Source organism: Ascaphus truei, chromosome 1 (assembly GCF_040206685.1).
Source record: "Ascaphus truei isolate aAscTru1 chromosome 1, aAscTru1.hap1, whole genome shotgun sequence".
Classification (NCBI taxonomy): Eukaryota; Metazoa; Chordata; class Amphibia; order Anura; family Ascaphidae; genus Ascaphus; species Ascaphus truei.
The window spans coordinates 335,774,984-335,793,369 of record NC_134483.1 but is presented as its reverse complement, the minus strand read 5'-3'; the positions used below and the strand labels follow the sequence as shown (position 1 = coordinate 335,793,369).

Genomic DNA, 18,386 nt, shown 5'->3' with positions numbered 1-18,386 from the left:
AACAATTACCATACTTCAACATTTTGTAATCATTTATAACATCTGTAGCACATAATTTTAAGTGTATATATTTTTTTTTTGAGTTATGTAAAATGACATTGCAGTACACTTCTGTCCTCTCTAACTTTTAAGCACTCGTTTAGATAAAGGTTTTAAAGACACTTCAAAGCATTTGGTTATTATGAGTAGTTTTAAAATGTATCAAAAAATACCCGTCAATTGTGTTTTTTGTTCTCCCCTCCCCCCCCCCCCCTGTCTGTTTACTTTATTTAACTTCTTAAACATGCTATTGGTTCTATCTTAACTGGCACAGAGGCCTTGTATACTAGTTAAAAGCATTAAAATGCTGAACAGAAACCCATCCTGTTGCTCCATTCTAAAATCTCCTTTCCCTCTTTAAATTGGTACATATTTAATGCAAATTACATTCGATTACCCTCCATGTCATTGGTTTTAACTACTCGATCTATTCTGCAGCGGGAGCGGTCCAACTGTTTCACGGGCTATCCGACTTACCTGTCCTGATGAGAAGCCAATTGTATATGACATGTATGAATCTTCAGGTATGAGTTTCTTAACTAATATACCATCAATGTATTTAAATTAAATGTATGTGTTCACATAATAAAAATGTGGCTCAATAACTACACGTGAGAAGGGCGAGAAAAGGAAAGTAGGGGGAATGTGGGGTGGGATCTGATAAAGTCTCAAAGTAATAGTTGATTGACGGTCCCAAATAGATAATACATTGGGGGGGTGTTTTATTTTACATCGTACCTATGTGTGCTCCTGGTAGTGCTAGTACACACCATGTACACAGAGGAAAATAAATACATTTATCGCATTAATTTGATTGTAGTAGATGAATGAAAGTGATTGCAGAATGCCAACCCAGGATGCGTAAACTTTTGCCCCTGCGCCCCCCTGCCTCTTGCCCTCTGGTTCCGCGCCTCGCCACTCCCACTGCGTCATTTGACGCCGTGTTGCTATGGCAATGTGTATGACGTAACGCTGCATGACCTGTTACCATGGAGACGCTTCCAGGCGCCGGCTGAAGCAAGGTAAGTTTAGGTTCCAGCGGCGTCACGCGACCCCCCGGCATTTAATTTTAATGTCTTGGGGATAAGCGTGGGGCCTCTGCAACCGACCGCGCCCCCGCCCCCAGAAAAATCTGTTTGTGCACCCCTGTGCTAACCCATTCCTACTCCATCGTTTCTGCTTCTTTTGGAACACACATTACCATTTCTCTTCTCTCTCTCCCCCCCCTTTTTAATTTTTTTTATTTTATTTTTTTTAAATTTTATTTATTTTTAAACGTCTGATTTTAATGGCAACAACAGAAAAGACGAAGACAAATAACTGAACTTAATAAAGGAGCAAGAGATTGGTAATGAATCTCAATGCCCTTGAACTCTGCAGTGGGATCAGGATAAGAGCTATACATTTACTTTATAAAATCAAATTCAATACTGTCTTAGTTCAGACCAAATATTTGCATGCATAAATGTCAACTTTTTGTTTCCTTTTAGCAACTGATGAAGAAGAAACAGAAAATTGTGATGAGGATATTCGCCGGAAAAAAATTGGTGATTTCTTGTATTTTTTTATTATGTATATCTTTTCATTTAACACATAATGAGAACAAATCTTAAGTGGGAAGAACTCAGTCAATAGGAGGGTGTTCTGTAAGTGCGCCTGCAAGGGGTCAAGGTCAGTGCATATGAGATGTATAGTATCAGCCAACAGAGCTACCCATATGCTTCGTTAAAGAGGTGTGTTTAAAAAATGGAGGAGGAGAGAGATGGATTCTAGTCTGATACTGAGGGGAAGTGCATTCCAGCGGTGTGAGGTAGTGAGTTTAGGCGGGGAGAGGGCTTTAGATACAAAAATGGCAGATCAAAGACATCCTTGAGGAGAATGCAAGAGTCAGGCATGTATATAGCTAGAAATTAGGGCAGAGCTGTATGGAAAGGCAGAGGAATGGATAGCCTTAAAAGAGAGGAGGATGTAATACAGGATTTAATAGGAAGCATGAGAGATTTCAGCAGGAGACATGCTGTGTCAGATTTAGGAGAGAAAGTGATTCTAGCAGCAGTGTTTATAATAGATTGTGTAGTCAGGAAGGCTGGACATTAGGTTACAATAGTCGAGATGGGAGAGGAATGTGGACCTGCGTTAGTGTTTTAGCACGCGTGACATATCTTGCAATGTTACAGAGGAATAAACGACCAGTTTTAGTTTGTGAATGAGAGGATTGTGAAGGTGTCAAATATGACACCTTGTCTGTGAGCTTGTGATACTGGATGTATGCTATTGTTGCCAACGGTAATGTAGAAGGGAGCAGTAGGGCCAGGCTTGGGAGGAAGTTGTACGAGAAGCTTCGTCTTGGATATTTGATCCGGCGGAAGGCCATCCAGGGTGATATAGCGGTAGGAATCTTGACATTCAAGGATTTTGGTCTGTACAGCAGGTGGAAGGTCGGGTTGAGTGGTAAGTTTGTGTGTCATCAACATAGAGTTGATATTTAAACCCAAGAGATGGTACATGGTCACCTAGCATGTGTGTGTAAAGAGAAGAGGCCCCAGGAGTATGCCCACAGAGATATTTACACAGGCAGCGGAGATGTTGACAAATGAGACCCTGTAAGTTCTATGGGAGAGGTGAGGAAATCCAGGATAGAGCTCTATTACCAAATTTATGGAGAGGGTGGTCCACAGTATAAAAGGCTCTAGAGCCGTGTGTAATGACCTCTGGCAGCATGGAGGTCATAAGTTAGTTTGGTGAGTGCTGGGTTAGTTCAGTGATCAGTGCAGAATCCAGTTTGTAGAAGGTCTGGGAGAGAATAGGTGGTGAGAAAATGGAGCAAGCCAGAGAATACAAGGCGTTCAAGGAGGTTAGAGGCAAAAGGCAGGAGGTTACCACTGCGATAGTTAGACAGGTAGGGTCAAGCTTGTTTTTGGGTAAAGATATAACTGTTGCGTGCTCGAAAGGAGATTGAAAAGGTACCAGAGTGGAGGGAGTTGTTGAAAACGATGTGAGTGCGGTGATTAGAATAGGAGTTAGAGGGGAGAAAATGGTGGCAAGTGATAGAGGGAGAAGAGATCAGTACCGATACGTCGTCCTCTGAGACAGAAAAAAGAGTCAAGGAAGGCAGGAGGAGAATTGGGAAGAGGTGTAGAATGAGGAGAATACAGAGGCGATGTGTTGGCCAATGGAATCCACCTTTGTCCTGAAATTGTCAGTCCTGAGGGGAAATGGAGACAGAAACAGAGGTAACAGGATGATCTGAGTAGAGTCAAAGACGGAGAAGAGGCGTTGTGAGTTAAACTTGCTGATTAGTGAAGAAAAGTTGGTTTCTTTAGCCTGGGAGAGGGCTGAGTTGAAACTGAATAGGACAAATTTGTAGTGAAGTAAGTCTGCGAAAGTATGAGATTTCCTCCAGAGGAGCGAGTGCAGAAGCAGAGCATGCGTTTGACAGTTTAGCCAGGGCCTGGAGTTAGAGGGGCATGTAGATCATGAGTGGAGGATATGGCAGGGTTGTAGTTCACGAATAGGTCTGGAGCAGAGAGTAGATAGGAGGTTAGGGTGGTAGTGGGGATGATGGGAGTAGACGAGAGGAGTTGACAAGGAGGTATGAGGTTACTGATGTTGGTATGGGGAGTGGAGGCTGGCTGGTGGCGAGGAATGGGTGTGGTGACGACAGGGATTGAGAGGGATTATGGTATTGGAGTGAGGGATGGGTGGGGCAGAGCCCCGTGGGGAAAGGATGCAGTAGAGTGGAAAGAGGGTGAGTAGCCATGAGGGACTGATAAGGATTTGTGAGGTAAGGGTGAACAGTGGTAGTTCGGCATGGGTTAGGGATAATTGTAGTGGGGATAGTCAATGGAGGTGTCATTTAGTAATGGGGCAGTCTGTGTACATGTAAAGTGTACAGTTAATGAGGGAATCATTTGTAATGGGGACTGTCATTTGTTGGCATTTACAACAGGAGTAGTCAATTTTGCGAGCACTGAGAAGGTAACTGTATTTATAAGCGCTTGCAAAGGGATCAATCAGATTAGGAAGTGAAGGGGACAACCCCACCACTACAATCGATTTAGGAATAATTGGGGAGAGGACAATGGATTTCATAATACTGGGAACATGATGGGAGCAGGAGGGATGGACACACACACGATAGCGTGGGACAACTGGGGAAGGGAGCAATCCGATAGATATTACAAGAATTGGGTAAATGTGGACACACTTGGGAATTGGACAATCAAAATAATGCACTGTGAGAGAACAATGTTTTTTGAGCAATGGTGGGGAGCAAGAATAAGCAAAATATATGACTACTAATCATGTAGCAAGTGTATGGCTACATCGATACTGTGTATATATGCGGACACATCTGAGTGTATATATGCATATTATGCTTGTATTTCATATGTACTATTTATGTACATATTTCAATTGAAAATATGGGGCTGCAAAATATAGGAAGGAGGTTGTTTTTATAAAAAAAAATTACCACGGTTTAATAATAATACAATAATAGTCACGTATTCATTATAGCAATGAAAGCGAATTTTCTAAAAGAATATATCCAAAATGTTAGAAGTGGGTAATCTATTAAAAAAAAAAAAAACACACAAGCCCAAAGCTAAATCCAATATGACAAATACACAGTGAAACACCTATATAATCTCTTGAAAAAGGGTCATTTAGTGACCCTTTCGCCAAAGCGTTTTAAGCCTGCTGCCACATCAAAACATGACCATTAGCAGGTCCTAACATTACCTGAGCTAAAATTCTTATTTACCTCTATAATTGGAGGAAGAATTATCAACATTGGATCTGTCACAACCCAGCAAAATGAAACTGACCTGCTAACTTGGAAAGTGGGGAGGGGTGAGCTTAAACCCTGGGGGGGAGGGGGGGCGGAAGGAGCCACTAACCTCCAAAAACAGCTGAAACCAGCTGGACAAGGTTAACAAACACACAGATACCCAGTAAGCTCTGAAAAAACCCCAAAATACCACATATAGAGATATATCTATATCATGTGGTATTTTTGGGGATATACATACATACATACATACATACATACATACATACATACACGTACGTATATATATATATATATATATATATATATATATATATATATATATATATATATATATATATATATATATATATATATATATATATATATATATATATATATATATATATATATATATATATATATATATATATATATATATATATATATATATATATATATATATATATATATATATATATATATATATATATATAAAATCAAAGGCTCCTTACCAGGCAGACCAGAGAATCCAGGGAATCCAAAGCAGGCACAGCAAGGAAGAGACAGCACACTTGTTAGCAAAAATAATTGTATTAGTGAAGCAGGCACAAAACACCTAGGTGTTTTGTGCCTGCTTCACTAATACAATTCTTTTTGCTAACAAGTGTGCTGTCTCTTCCTTGCTGTGCCTGCTTTGGATTCCCTGGATTCTCTGGTCTGCCTGGTAAGGAGCCTTTGATTATATTCATTCATATGGGACTAAGCACCTGTCTTCATCTGTATTTGTGTGCCATCTGCTCTGTTACCTATATATATATATATATATATATATATATATATATATATATATATATATACGTACGTATATACATATATGCAGTGGTCGACAAATCACCAAAAAATCTACTCGCCGAACAAAAAAATCTACTCGCCACCTAGTACCGCACGTGTGCTGCTTGGGCCAATAGGAGCTCGCCACGATGTTAAATCCACTCGCCCGGGGCGTGCAAATGTATAGGTTTGTCGAACACTGTATATATGTATATATGTATATGTATATATATATATATATATATATATATATATATATATATATATATACATACATACATACATACATACATACATACATACATACATACATACATACATACATACATACATGTATGTATACATATATACATACATACATGTATGTATTCATACAATATATATGTATTTAATGTAATGTATAAAAAAAATATGTATGTGTGGTAATTTTGGGGGGGTTTCAGATCTTGTGGGTACCTGTTTGAAGTGGATAATTTAGCAAGTTATTTTTTTTTTTTTAATGATCTACCGTAACAATGTTGGTAAACATTGCAATATAAAATTTGATAGGTTTGCCTATTGATAACTGGGATAGAGCAAACAAGACTGACAATTAGTCCCACCCTCTTGTTCAGAATCCCCACTGTAACAAAGAATTATTAAAATGATCCATTATTTAAAATTACATGTGGTTTTTTTTTCCCCTTTTCCCCCCCCCCCCCAAACGCAATAATCACATAAGAGTAATAGGTTAACTATTGTATCACTGTATCACTGCTTTTAGTTCACTTAGGTCCTAAGTGGGACTTGGCTTGAAGTGGACAACAGTTGTTCATTGTGGTGACTACTATTCTTGCTTCTGCTTTTATTTAATTGCAGATAGTGATGGTTTGCATGATGGGCTGAAAGTTGGTGGTTGCTTGTATAAGAAAGCTTAGCCCTGTGAAATATTAATTGATTATTACTATTGATGTGTTTATTTACCAGCTCTACCTTCAAGTACACCAAATGTTCGCCGTTCAAAAAGGACAAAAGTCAAGCCTTTAGCGTACTGGAGGGGGGAGCGTGTGGATTACAAGATCCGGCCATCAGGTAATTTGTGTGAGGATGTGAGTATATGTGCACTTGATAATATATTACATACACACTTCTCTCCAAACAGTGCACTACAGCGTAATGTAAAGCGATTAAAACTTCCCCATGGTTATTGAGCTACAGAAAAGCACTTGCTGCCAAAAGACAAAAAAAGCGCACAACGCCCACAGTGTAATACATTAGTAAAATATATATAAAAAAGGTAAGTATTCTGCATACATCAAATCAAACACAAGCAGGCATTTCATGTATCAAGACATGCGTTACCAACACAGGAAACCGAACCAGTCAGGAGATAGGCAGCTTCTGATCACCCGATGTGGAACTTTGCGGGACAGCTCTCGTCCTCAAGGTAGGTGGCCCCACACAAAGGGGCACAAGGAGTCCTCCTTGGTATCCACGTCTTTAGAGGGCCCCGATCCGCACTGGCCCCCCCGTAAGGCAGGAAATCAGTCCTCTCCCAGACTGCAAGCGCAGTACAGCCACTGAAATAGACAAACAGCAACTTAACCAAACAGTGTCACTACCAGCGTGACCTGACTTTGTAGTTGTGGAGCAATAAAGGATTTTATTGCCTGCTATCCTGTGTATTGATCTACTACAGCCGAGACGTGCCGTGCAGTCGATATCACAGACTTTTGTTATTACTGCTGGGAAGAAGCGCCTCCCGTCTGGTGACGTCATCCCTAGCCGACGAGATTTGCCAGCTGCCTTAGACTGAAACTTGGTGTACCGTGACTGCTCGTATGTGTGTCTGTGACCAGCACTTCCAGCAAGTGGGGATTGCTTGCTCCACAACTACAAAGACGTGTCACGCTGGTAGTGACACCGTTTGGTTAAGTTGCTGTTTGTCTATTCCGGTGGCTGTACTGCGCTTGCAGTCTGGGAGAAGACTGATTTCCTGCCTTATGGGGTTGCCTGTGCGGATCGGGACCCTCTATAAGGAGGACTCCTTGTGCCCATTTGTGTGGGGCCACCTATCTTGAGGACGAGAGCTGTCCCGCAAAGTTCCACATCGGGTGATCAGAAGCTGCCTATCTCCTGACTGGTTCGGTTTCCTGTGTTAGTAACGCATGTCTTGATACATGAAATACCTGCTTGTTTGATTTGATGTGCGCAGAATACTTACCCTTTTTTTTTATATATATATATATATATATATATATATATCTTACTAAAATGTATTACACTGAGCGTTGTGCCCTGTTTTTTTTGTCTTTTGTTTCCTGTAGCTTTGTGGGGTGCTGGGCCATCCCTGTTCTACAGCAGCAGACACTTTTCAATACCTATTACGGTTATCTACTTATTATTTTATTTGTACACTGGTTGATTTACTGTATCACGTATCACTGTTGGGCATTTTTTCTGTAATATACTGGTATTTTTGCTTGTTCCATTTAGTTTAGGATCACATTAGTAGTGCACTTTATTTCTATTTTTTGTACGACTTGCTGCCAAAGCAGCATGTACAGAAATTTTTTATACAAAGCAGCTTGTACATCAAAGATCAAAGTTTCAACATAGTTGTATACTGTTAAGACAACTAATCCTTTCTATTTTTTTATTTTATTATTAATGAATTATAAATACAATCATTTTTAGCTTTGAAGTACTTTTTTTAAATTTATTATTAATATTTTTTTTAAAGCAAGTCAAAAAATGTCCCCCCCATGATATCGGGTGCTAGTACTAAAGGAACTTTTAGTACAGTACAGAGTTTGTGTGGGTGTGTAAATGTTTTGTGTGTAATATACATAGAAGATGATCTGTACAAAAATTGTCTCTTAACATTCCTAAATTAAAATGTAGGTGGCTTTGTAGTTGACGGAGTTGTATCTCCAGAAAAAGAACGCCCCAGAAAAGATGTGGCTAAAAGAAAGAATGCACATAAGAAACAAGCAGGTACCAAATTCATGTTTTCTTACCTGTTCATAAACTTTGATTTGGGCATGATTATTGATAAAAATGCAGTTGGTTCCTAATCTTTCATTTGTTGGTTTAATATTCCATATGAAAGACCAGGCTTCTCTCTCTTACCAAGCCATTCCCAGCACCAAAGTATTTTTTCACTTGATGGTATGGGGTAGACCGGATAATTCCGCACTTGTGTAACATTGCAAATTGTTTATTTTATGTGTTCATGTCTCAGTCCTCTACCACAGAGCTCTATAATGCAGTAGTATTATATTTATTGCAGTGACAAGCCTTGTAAACAACTGTGACAACTGGTGATTCTATTAGTAGGCAATGTCAGCAAGCGGAAAACTGGAATAAAGCATAAAAACAAAGTTAAAAGGAGAAGTAAAGCCCAGAGTAATATGAATATCGGTCTCGCTCAAATACTTCCCTTTTACATGTAAAATATGTAAGCCAAAATTCAGGCTCATTACTCTGAGATACTATTCGGTCTCACTCCAACTCATGACTGATTTTGTGAAATTAAGCATTTTATAGATATGTCTAACATGTATCAATCAGCTTAACTGTAATGCCGCTATAAAATGTTCTTAGGCACTTTAATGATCAGTCAATAGGCAAACAAATATGAGAATGCACTGTTATTCTAAGACTTCCAAAGCTGAACTAGATTTAAATAAATAGAATAGCATTTAATTTGTATATATATTTTTTACATTTCTTTTCTAGCAGAAATTCCTTGTGTTGAAAATAGGAAAATACTTCCTGCAGAGCCTACCGTTGTTGTACATCCAACTGAAGGAACAGAAGTACTTGTTGGTATGTTCAATATTCTTTTTTTGTCCGGAGTATAAGGAATGTGTTCACTACCCTAAACAACTTAAAAGTAAACTTTTTTTATTTATTTATTTTTTATGATCAGAGTGTATCAAAACTGCTGAGAATTGCACATTTCATGGAGCAAAGGAATTGATCTCTATCTGCAAAAGCATTCAGCAGTCTACGTTTTCTACTGGTAAATTGACTATTGGCCCATTACAGGAAAAAGGATACCAGTATGTCTGCCTAGACACAATTGTAAGTACAAGGCAAACAAAAATCTAAAATGAAACTGTAGAAAACGTGTATAGATTTTTATAATTTTGCATTTTCCAGTTGTGATCTTTTTGGTACATCCAGTAACTCTTATGCCCTTTATAATGATGATTGGTTTCATGAATTTTTCCCCCATATATTTCATTTAAGTTTTACTCATTTAGGTTGGGCTGACACTTCAAGCAAACTAGTGTAGGGAGCAATTCAATAAATAGCCATATTGAGCAACCAATAAAAAAAACATGTGTAAGCAACCTTTCAATCTCGGCTATGTTTGAAAGAATTAAAGGTTTTTTTTGCCCATTGTAAATATTGAAGTTCTGAACAAACCTTGTGAAGCTATCTTTGTAAATTTATGATGGTCTGTTGCTTGTTTAATGATTAAAACAGTACTTTAAGATCAAACTGGGTGAGAGGTTTGCATGGTTGTCAATTTGCCTGAAAATGAAAAGTTCACAAATATTAAATGAAGTTGCTAGACTACAGTTGATAATTATTTGAGTTTGTTTTTTTATTTTATTCATATTTAAAATTGGTTAAAAAATTAGATAAGATCTCAAGTAGATTGTCGGTTGGCTACATTGTTAGCATGACACTGATGTAACTTCTGCTCTTATTTTAACCCTGCCATTTTGTTCGGAACATTACACGGGAGAAAGTTAATGGAAACCTATTTCCTCAATATTACCCCAAGGTATCCTGGTGTTTTGATTCCATTTTTTTTGTTGTTATCCTATTAAGTTTCTCAATATCTTTGTATTATAGGTATACTACATTATCCATGGTTCACTGAAGGTAACAGTCCACTTAACATCTTACCTACTGAAAACAGGAGATTATTTTTTTGTTCCACCCGGTAAGTTGTGTTTGTGGAATTTACAGCAATCCAAAAAGGATAGTAGACTCTTCAGGTCTTCAGGGTGGTGATTATTGGGCTTACTGCCTGCAGTAGAGCTATATTATGGCTTTATAAATAATGCCTTCTCACAACCCAGGGGGAGCATAAAGGAGAAAAAACAACACAACAATCTTAAGTGCAGATAATATTGAGTGAAATAGCTCAATTGCAATCTTGGCTCCTATGTGCAGCCTACTCACAGGATTTCAGTGTTAATCAGGTTTACATCAGTAAACATGGATCAGAGATAATCTTCTGAGTTTGAAGTGGTGTTATACTCCATTTCCAGCGAGATGGTGGGATGTAAAGATAGAAAATATGTCCAAAGTGCAGATCAATCGTATAAAAGGTATGTTTATATCAAACTAGCTGATATTCCCGGCGTTGCCCGGCATTGAATTTTCCCACTCCCCCTCTCTCCCCCCATTGCCTCTGTCTCTCTCCGTTGCCCTTTCTCCCCCCCCCCTTCCCCTTTCTTCCCCATTAACAGCAATCGGGGCCCCCCCCCCTCACATGTCCAATTGAATGTGGCCCCCCCGTTCACAGCTCCGCCCCCCCCCCCCCTCACATGTCCAATTCTCCCCCCCCCTCCCCCTTCAGAGCTCGGTGGGTGAGTGACCTTGAGTGAGTGGGGGTGTTCTCTCCCCCCCTGCATGTCTCTCTCCCCCCCCCCCCTGGATGTCTCCCCCCCCCCCCTCCCCCCTCCGCCTGCATGTCTCCCCCCACCCCCCTGCTTTCCCCATACCTGAAGCAGCGGCGGAGCAGGGAAAGGGCGGTGAGGCGCGGGTGCTGTGAGGCAGCCGTGACAGCCGCAGCTGTAGGGAGGGAGGAGGACGTCGGCGCGGGGGCTTTGAGGCACGGTGAGCCGGCCGTGGCAGTGGGTGGGGAGGAGGTGAGGCGCTGCTGAGAGAGGGTGAGTTGTGGTGGGGCAGATTCAGGTGGGTGTCGTCGGCGGTGCTTCCCCCTCCCCCGCGCGGAGCTGTGTCGGCGGCGACACTACCCGCCTGCTGCTGCTGGCCGGAGCTCGAGTGAGCCTGGTGGATTCCCTGGGGGGAGCCGGCGGGGAGGTGAGCTGGGTGAAGAGGACAGTGGCCGGGTGCTTGTGCGTGTGTGTGGCAGTTGAGGCCGAGGGGGAAGGTGAGCTGCGTGTGAGGAGGAGAAGAGAGTGGCAGTTGGGTGACATCATAGAGCCAATGAGAGGGGCAGGGATACAGACCAATCTGATTGGCCAAAGGCTGAGTGACGACAACGGACCAATCAGATTCACCACATCTACTTTCAACCCCACACATTTCAATTTTATATATTAAGATTTCAAAAATGCACACTTACAATAAAATCTAATGTAAAACAGCATGAATCACCAATGTGATAATAGGAGATATGACTTGTGCCTTGGCTCACCCCCACCTCCGTTTGGCATCTGGTGTACTCTGGGGATGCTTCCGCGTTCGGCTGTCTGCGTCCCGATCACTCACCAGATGCCAAATGGAGGCGGGGTTGAGCCAAGGCACGAGTCAAATCTCCTATTATCACATTGGTGATTCATGCTGTTTTAAATTAGATTTTATTGTAAGTGTGCATTTTTTAAATTTGATATAAACATACCTTTTATACGATTGATCTGCACTTTGGGCATATTTTCTATCTTTACATCCCACCATCTCGCTGGAAATGGAGTATAACACCACTTCAAACTCAGAAGATTATCTCTGATCCATGTTTACTGATGTTGCCTGATTAACACTGAAATCCTGTGAGTAGGCTCCAAGATTACAATTGAGCTATTTCACTCGTCAATATTGTCTGCACTTAGATTGTTGTGTTGTTTTTTCTCCTTTATGCTCCCCCTGGGTTGTGAGAACACATTTCTACCATTTGGGGACCAGTGAAGACAGGCCCTGCCAGAAAGGTTTTTATTAGTGATCACTTTCAGTGTTTAGCGCCTGTTTATCACTATCACTATATCACAGTTTATGAATAATGCCTACAGATTGCTATCAAAATGATCTGTGCTTGTATAGTAGTACAATTTTGGGCAACAATCCTAAGAAAAGACATTATGGAACTAGAGGGAGTGCAGAGAAGAGCCACCAAATTAATAAAGGGGATGGACATTCTAACTTATGAGGAGAGGCTAGCTAAATTAGATTTATTTAAATTAGAAATGAGGCGTCTAAGAGGGGATATGATAACTATATACAAATATATTCGGGGACAATACAAGGAGCTTTCAAAAGAACTATTCATCCCACGGCCAGTACAAAGGACTTGGGACCATTCCTTAAGGTTGGAGGAAAGGAAATCTCACCCATGGAGACTATGATGGAAGATACAATAGATTTGTTCAAAAAAAGGTTGGACATCTTTTTAGATGGGAAAGGTATACAGTGATATACCAAATAAGTATTCATGGGAAGGATGTTGATCCAGGGATTAATCCGATTGTCAATTCTTGGAGTCAGGAAGGAATTAATTTTTCCCCTTATTGGGGTTTTTTGTTTGCCTTCCTCTGGATCAATAAGTAAGTATAGATATGGAATAAAGTATCTGTTGTCTAAATTTAGCATAGGTTGAACTTGATGGACGTACGTCTTTTTTTTCAACCTCATCTACTATGTAACTATGTAACTGTGATACTTAAAGTGGATATTTTGAGTGAACAGTTTACTTTGTACAGTAGGTTTAAAAACTCACTGTACTCTGACCTTTAACATTTGAGTTGCTCATTGATATCCTGACATCCAAAACCTATGCAAAACTAGGTGTACTTTATAGGAACAAATCTTCCCTACGTCCGCTGGTCCAAAAGCGCATTGCACAGCAGATACTAATAGCATTTATAGGCTAAAGCTGGTAAATTCAGGGCATTATTGAAAACCCTGCTCTCTGATTGATTGGTTAAAATTCCGGGCATTATCCAATCATTAATGTGCCGGAATTTTTTGTACCCTGCCAAGTTTTTCAGCCAATCAGCTTTAAGTTCTCATTCACAAAGAATGAAATTTGCTCTGAGACAGGGGAGGTGATTGGACAGAAGGTGGCAGCAAGGCACTGACTCCCCCCCCCACCCTGCTTGCAGAGATCTCCGCACAGGAGTGAGGGAAAAGGTGTGTGTGTGTGTGTGTGTGTGTGTGTGTGTGTGTGTGTGTGTGTGTGTGTGTGTGTGTGTGTGTGTGTGTGTGTGTGTGTAGGGGGGCGGGCTGCTGTGTGTGTGTGTGTGTGTGTGTGTGTGTGTGTGTGTGTGTGTGTGTGTGTGTGTGTGTGTAGGGGGGCGGGCTGCTGTGTGTGTGTGTGTGTGTGTGTGTGTGTGTGTAGGGGGGGGGCTGCTGTGTGTGTGCGTGTAGGGGGGGGGCTGCTGTGTGTGTGTGCGTGTAGGGGGGGGGCTGCTGTGTGTGTGTGTAGGGGGGGCTGCTGTGTGTGTGTAGGGGGGGGCTGCTGTGTGTGTGTAGGGTGGGGCCTGCTGTGTGTGTGTGTGTGTAGGGGGGGGGGCTGCTGTGTGTGTGTGCGTGTAGGGGGGGGGCTGCTGTGTGTGTGTGTGTGTGTGTAGGGGTCAGGAAGCTGTGTGTGTGTGAGATCTCCGCACAGGAGTGAGGGAAAGTGTGTGTGTGTGTGTGTGTGTGTGTGTGTGTGTGTGTGTGTGTGTGTGTGTGTGTGTGTGTGTGTGTGTGTGTGTGTGTGTGTGTAGGGGGGCGGGCTGCTGTGTGTGTGTGTGTGTGTAGGGGGGCGGGCTGCTGTGTGTGTGTGTGTGTGTGTAGGGGGGGCTGCTGTGTGTGTGTGTGTGTAGGGGGGGCTGCTGTGTGTGTGTGTGTAGGGGGGGGCTGCTGTGCGTGTAGGGGGGGGCTGCTGTGCGTGTAGGGGGGGGCTGCTGTGCGTGTAGGGGGGGGCTGCTGTGTGTGTGCGTGTAGGGGGGGGCTGCTGTGTGTGTGTGTGTGTGTGTAGGGGGGGGCTGCTGTGTGTGTGTAGGGGGGGGCTGCTGTGTGTGTGTGTAGGGGGGGCTGGTGTGTGTAGGGGGGGCTGCTGTGTGTGTGTGCGTGTAGGGGGGGGCTGCTGTGTGTGTGTAGGGGTCAGGAAGCTGTGTGTGTGTGTGTAGGGGGGGGCTGCTGTGTGTGTGTGCGTGTAGGGGGGGCTGCTGTGTGTGTGTGTGTGTAGGGGTCAGGAAGCTGTGTGTGTGTGTGTGTGTGTGTAGGGGGGGCTGCTGTGTGTGGGTGTAGGGGGGGCTGCTGTGAGTGTAGAGGGTGGAGGAGGGCTGCAGTGTGTTTTGTGGGTGTAGAGGATGGGGGGTTGCACAGTGTGTAGGGGGGACTGCAGAGTGCGTTTGTGTATATACAGGGAGGGTTGCAGAGTGTGTGTGTGCATACAATTTCCTTTTAATAAACTTGCAGTAAAAGCTTAAGAATGTAGACAATCATGCTGATAAAAATCAATATGACTAAAAAAATTATCTTTTTATGAAGAATTAAAAAACAAAAAAAAAAGCCCTACATTTAGCCTATAATAGTAATAATCCCCTCAGACCAGGGCATTATTGGCCAGTAATGCCCTGTTCTTTGGGGATTATTACTTCATTATAGACTATGGGGACATAGTATATGGCACAGCACCCCAAATTCACCTTGGCAAACTAGACACCCTCTACAATTCAATATGCCACTTTGTCCTCCAATGTAACTACAATACACATCACTGCGACATGCTCAAAGAACTAGATTGACCATCACTTGAGTCTAGAAGCAAAGTTCATCTTTCCTGCCTTGCCTTCAAATACTTCATCAAGCTACCCCCGTATCTAAACAAGCTCCTCACCCCTACCCACACGTAGCACTTATCACCTGTGATCTGACTCCACGGAACTGTTCACGGTTTCAAGGTTCAATAAAGTATCTAATCGCACCTCCTTCTCTTACCGTGTACCCTACACCTGGAACAATCTACATGAGACTCTCAAAGCCGCCATCAGTCTTAAATTCTTTCAAACTAAAGCTGTCTCACATTTTAATGTAGTCTGTAACTGTTACATACACCTATAACATACGCCTATTTCAATGTCTTTATACATAATGTATAACCCTGTTCACCTAATGTAACTATATTTGTAACCATGTACAGTATCTATCATCATACCTCTGTGCCCATGACATACTTGAAAATGAGAGGTGACTCTCAATATATGACTTCCTGTTAAAACATTTTAGTAATAAATGAAGAACCCTAAAGTTTGAACTTAAAAGGCTTCACAGCCTGTGACGATTGTACACTTTTCTTTGACCTACAGAAGTAGTACAATTTGTAGATTTTGTGTGTTGAATTTTACTCCATATACTGTGCAACATCTTTATCACTGACAGCAAATCCAGCAATGCATTTCTGGCCACAAAAGCATTAACTGCCGTTTTTATACTTATAATGGTTCGCTATTTTTCATTTATTCAGATCGGTTTATTCTGGTGGATATCAATTTGAATTGCAAATGTGGCAAAAATATTTGTATTTAAATGGGGAAAGGTAATGGTTTTTTTTTGTTTTTTGTTTTTTTTCTACAGGTAATATGTACAATATACAGAATCTTCAGAGAGAGGAAGCTGTTCTTCTTTTTACGCAAATCAAAGGACGAGCAATAGAAACAAATTCCTGTTGAGTAATGTGTATTTTAGCAAGAAAAAAAGAAAAATATGTTTATATGTAGTTTTGTATGAAGATTACATTTGAGTGCAAGTTTTTTTATATATGTTTAATACAGTTGAAATACATTTTATCTTTTGTATATATGGTTGTTTAGCAAAAATGCTAAAATGTGCTTAAAAATATTGTGTACAATCTATCCGTGTTGTATATACTTGACCCAGCCTTATTACTGCTATTACTGCCTCCTTTTTGATCACTGTGTAGATTTAGATTAAAAAAAAATGGGAATGTATTTGTCCTTGGAGAAAACATACAGTTTGGCAGTTTCAATGTTATACCAACCCAATTATACCTATAGATCACACACAGATTTAATTTTTTTTAAAGGAGGCTCTTCAGGTTTAGTTTACAAGAAAAGGATAATGCCCGTGCTGCACCTTAACCACTGTTAATAGTTTAATTTCAGCAATTCCTGTTTCTTGTACAGACCATAGTGCAGTGGTCTAAAACTCAGGCAAAGGCCACCAACATGCCAGGTTTTATTGATTTTCCCTGGTTCAGCACAGGTGGCTCAGTGCTGAAGCAGGGATATCTGTAAAACCTGGCCTGCTGGTGGCCCTTGAGGACTGAGTTTGAGACCCCTTTCATAGTGCAATTGACTGACTCGGTGTACCCTACGTTAGTTTGCTGGTTACACATTATTTCGTGTGTGGGTGTGTGTGTCTCTTTTGTGATAGGTGTGTGTGTCTCTTTTGTGATGGGTGTGTGTGTCTCTTTTGTGCATTAAATGTCCTTTTTCTTTTTTCGTTTCAATTAATATATCATATTTGGAGAGGTATGTTCCAATAGATGAAAGGAAATCTGTTTAAAGAGGGAATTCTGTATTAAAAACAACATACATGGATGTCTTCCTGGAGAAATGTTTACCATTTTTACAGTACAACTACAGTATTGTTTACAAAGTCTTTAAGAAAATTGACTTTGTTCTGTTTACTGATCAGTAACTGTTTCCAAAAATGAACTGCCTTTTGTTTAAATTTGCTTTCTAAAGGGCAGATTGAATTGGCTTTGGGCATTTACATTTCTGACTCCTAGCAATATAATAAATAAAGTGCGGAGTAATTTGATGTCATTGATTGGATACAATTAGAAAGTAGTGTATTTCAGGAGGGACGAAATAAAAATAGATCATTAATTGATTGAGTTTAAACTGCGATCCTTACACCATAAAACACCTTAGGTGCAGCTTAGTTAGTCGCTTTATTCGTGGGACAGCTGTGATCTCTATTACTACTGTAATTCCTCTAATTAGTTTTTTTTTTCTTCAGAAGCTGAATCTATTTTAATCAATTTAAAGATATATTTTTATTTTGTCCTTTCAGAAATGCACTATTTTCTACTTGTATCGAAGCAATGACATTAAATTACTCCACACATGTTGTTTGTAATATTGATGGTTTCCTAATATTTTAACAGTGGTCAAAGTTGCTTAAAACCAAACTGATTTAAAAAAAAAAAAAATCTGCCTTTTGAACTTTTTTATTTTAAAATTATACAATATCTCTGTTGTGGAAGCTGATAGACTTTCTAAAAAATAAACACCTCCAAAAAAACCCATTCCTAATACATGAAGACAGGATTTTCCATCCTACTAACCTGAGAGTCCATTTGTTCTATTTCTTTCTCATCTGGCGGCTGCTATACAGTTTTTATTCCAGGTGCTCGAAGGTAAAGTGACCATAAAGAGAATGGTACTGAAGCAGAGGTCTTGAGGCTACAGTATGATAATCGGGACAAATGGATGTGTGGCTGAAAAAAAAAGCTTATAAAATAGATGACGACGACGAAGATTAGATTACATGAAGATTTCTGGAGTGCTGGTTTCTTTTAGTTTTAGGAGGATGTGTTCAATTTTTCAGGAGAGTCAGGTGAAAAGTAAATTTCTACTGCAGAAACGAAGAATTCAATATTTTGCCATCTCAAAATTGCAGCCGTTTTGGAATTCTAGGGAATAGTTTTAGTAGACCCACTTGATCATACATAGTCTAAATAGGAGTCCCAAAATGTAGAAACAGTGTGATGGTGAAGGCTCACCCAGGCTCACTAATAAAGGTTCAGCACACATGGGTACCC

The 18,386-nt window shown here is 40.7% G+C and overlaps 2 protein-coding genes across 3 annotated transcripts in view; one reads left to right on the top strand and one right to left on the bottom strand.

The window, feature by feature from the left end:
• Nucleotides 1-6,981, bottom strand: part of STAP1 (signal transducing adaptor family member 1) — a 145,296-nt gene extending 138,315 nt beyond the window's left edge. Inside the window, exon 1 of the mRNA XM_075607586.1 lies at nt 6,938-6,981. Within this exon, the coding sequence (XP_075463701.1) occupies nt 6,938-6,966 (29 nt within the window). The 5' untranslated portion in view covers nt 6,967-6,981. The remainder of the gene's footprint in view (nt 1-6,937) is intronic.
• Nucleotides 444-16,447, top strand: LOC142498955 (centromere protein C-like). 2 transcript variants are annotated; one of them, XM_075607640.1, is made up of 8 exons: nt 444-563; nt 1,530-1,586; nt 6,611-6,715; nt 8,528-8,620; nt 9,368-9,454; nt 9,558-9,712; nt 10,496-10,586; nt 16,172-16,447. In XM_075607640.1, the coding sequence occupies exons 1-8, from the start codon at nt 548-550 to the stop codon at nt 16,264-16,266; spliced, it is 699 nt and encodes a 232-aa protein (XP_075463755.1). In that variant the 5' UTR covers nt 444-547; the 3' UTR covers nt 16,267-16,447. The 2 variants fall into 2 exon arrangements, with proteins under 2 accessions (XP_075463755.1, XP_075463754.1); XM_075607639.1 differs by having other exon boundaries at nt 445-563; nt 9,365-9,454.
• Nucleotides 16,448-18,386: the final 1,939 nt, after the last annotated feature.

What these genes read in the sequence shown, in the direction of transcription:
- LOC142498955 (XM_075607639.1), top strand. An exon ending in TTACAAGATCCGGCCATCAG is followed by an intron (nt 6,716 to 8,527) that starts GTAATTTGTGTG and finishes ATTAAAATGTAG; the next exon opens with GTGGCTTTGTAGTTGACGGA. An exon ending in AGGAACAGAAGTACTTGTTG is followed by an intron (nt 9,455 to 9,557) that starts GTATGTTCAATA and finishes TTTTATGATCAG; the next exon opens with AGTGTATCAAAACTGCTGAG.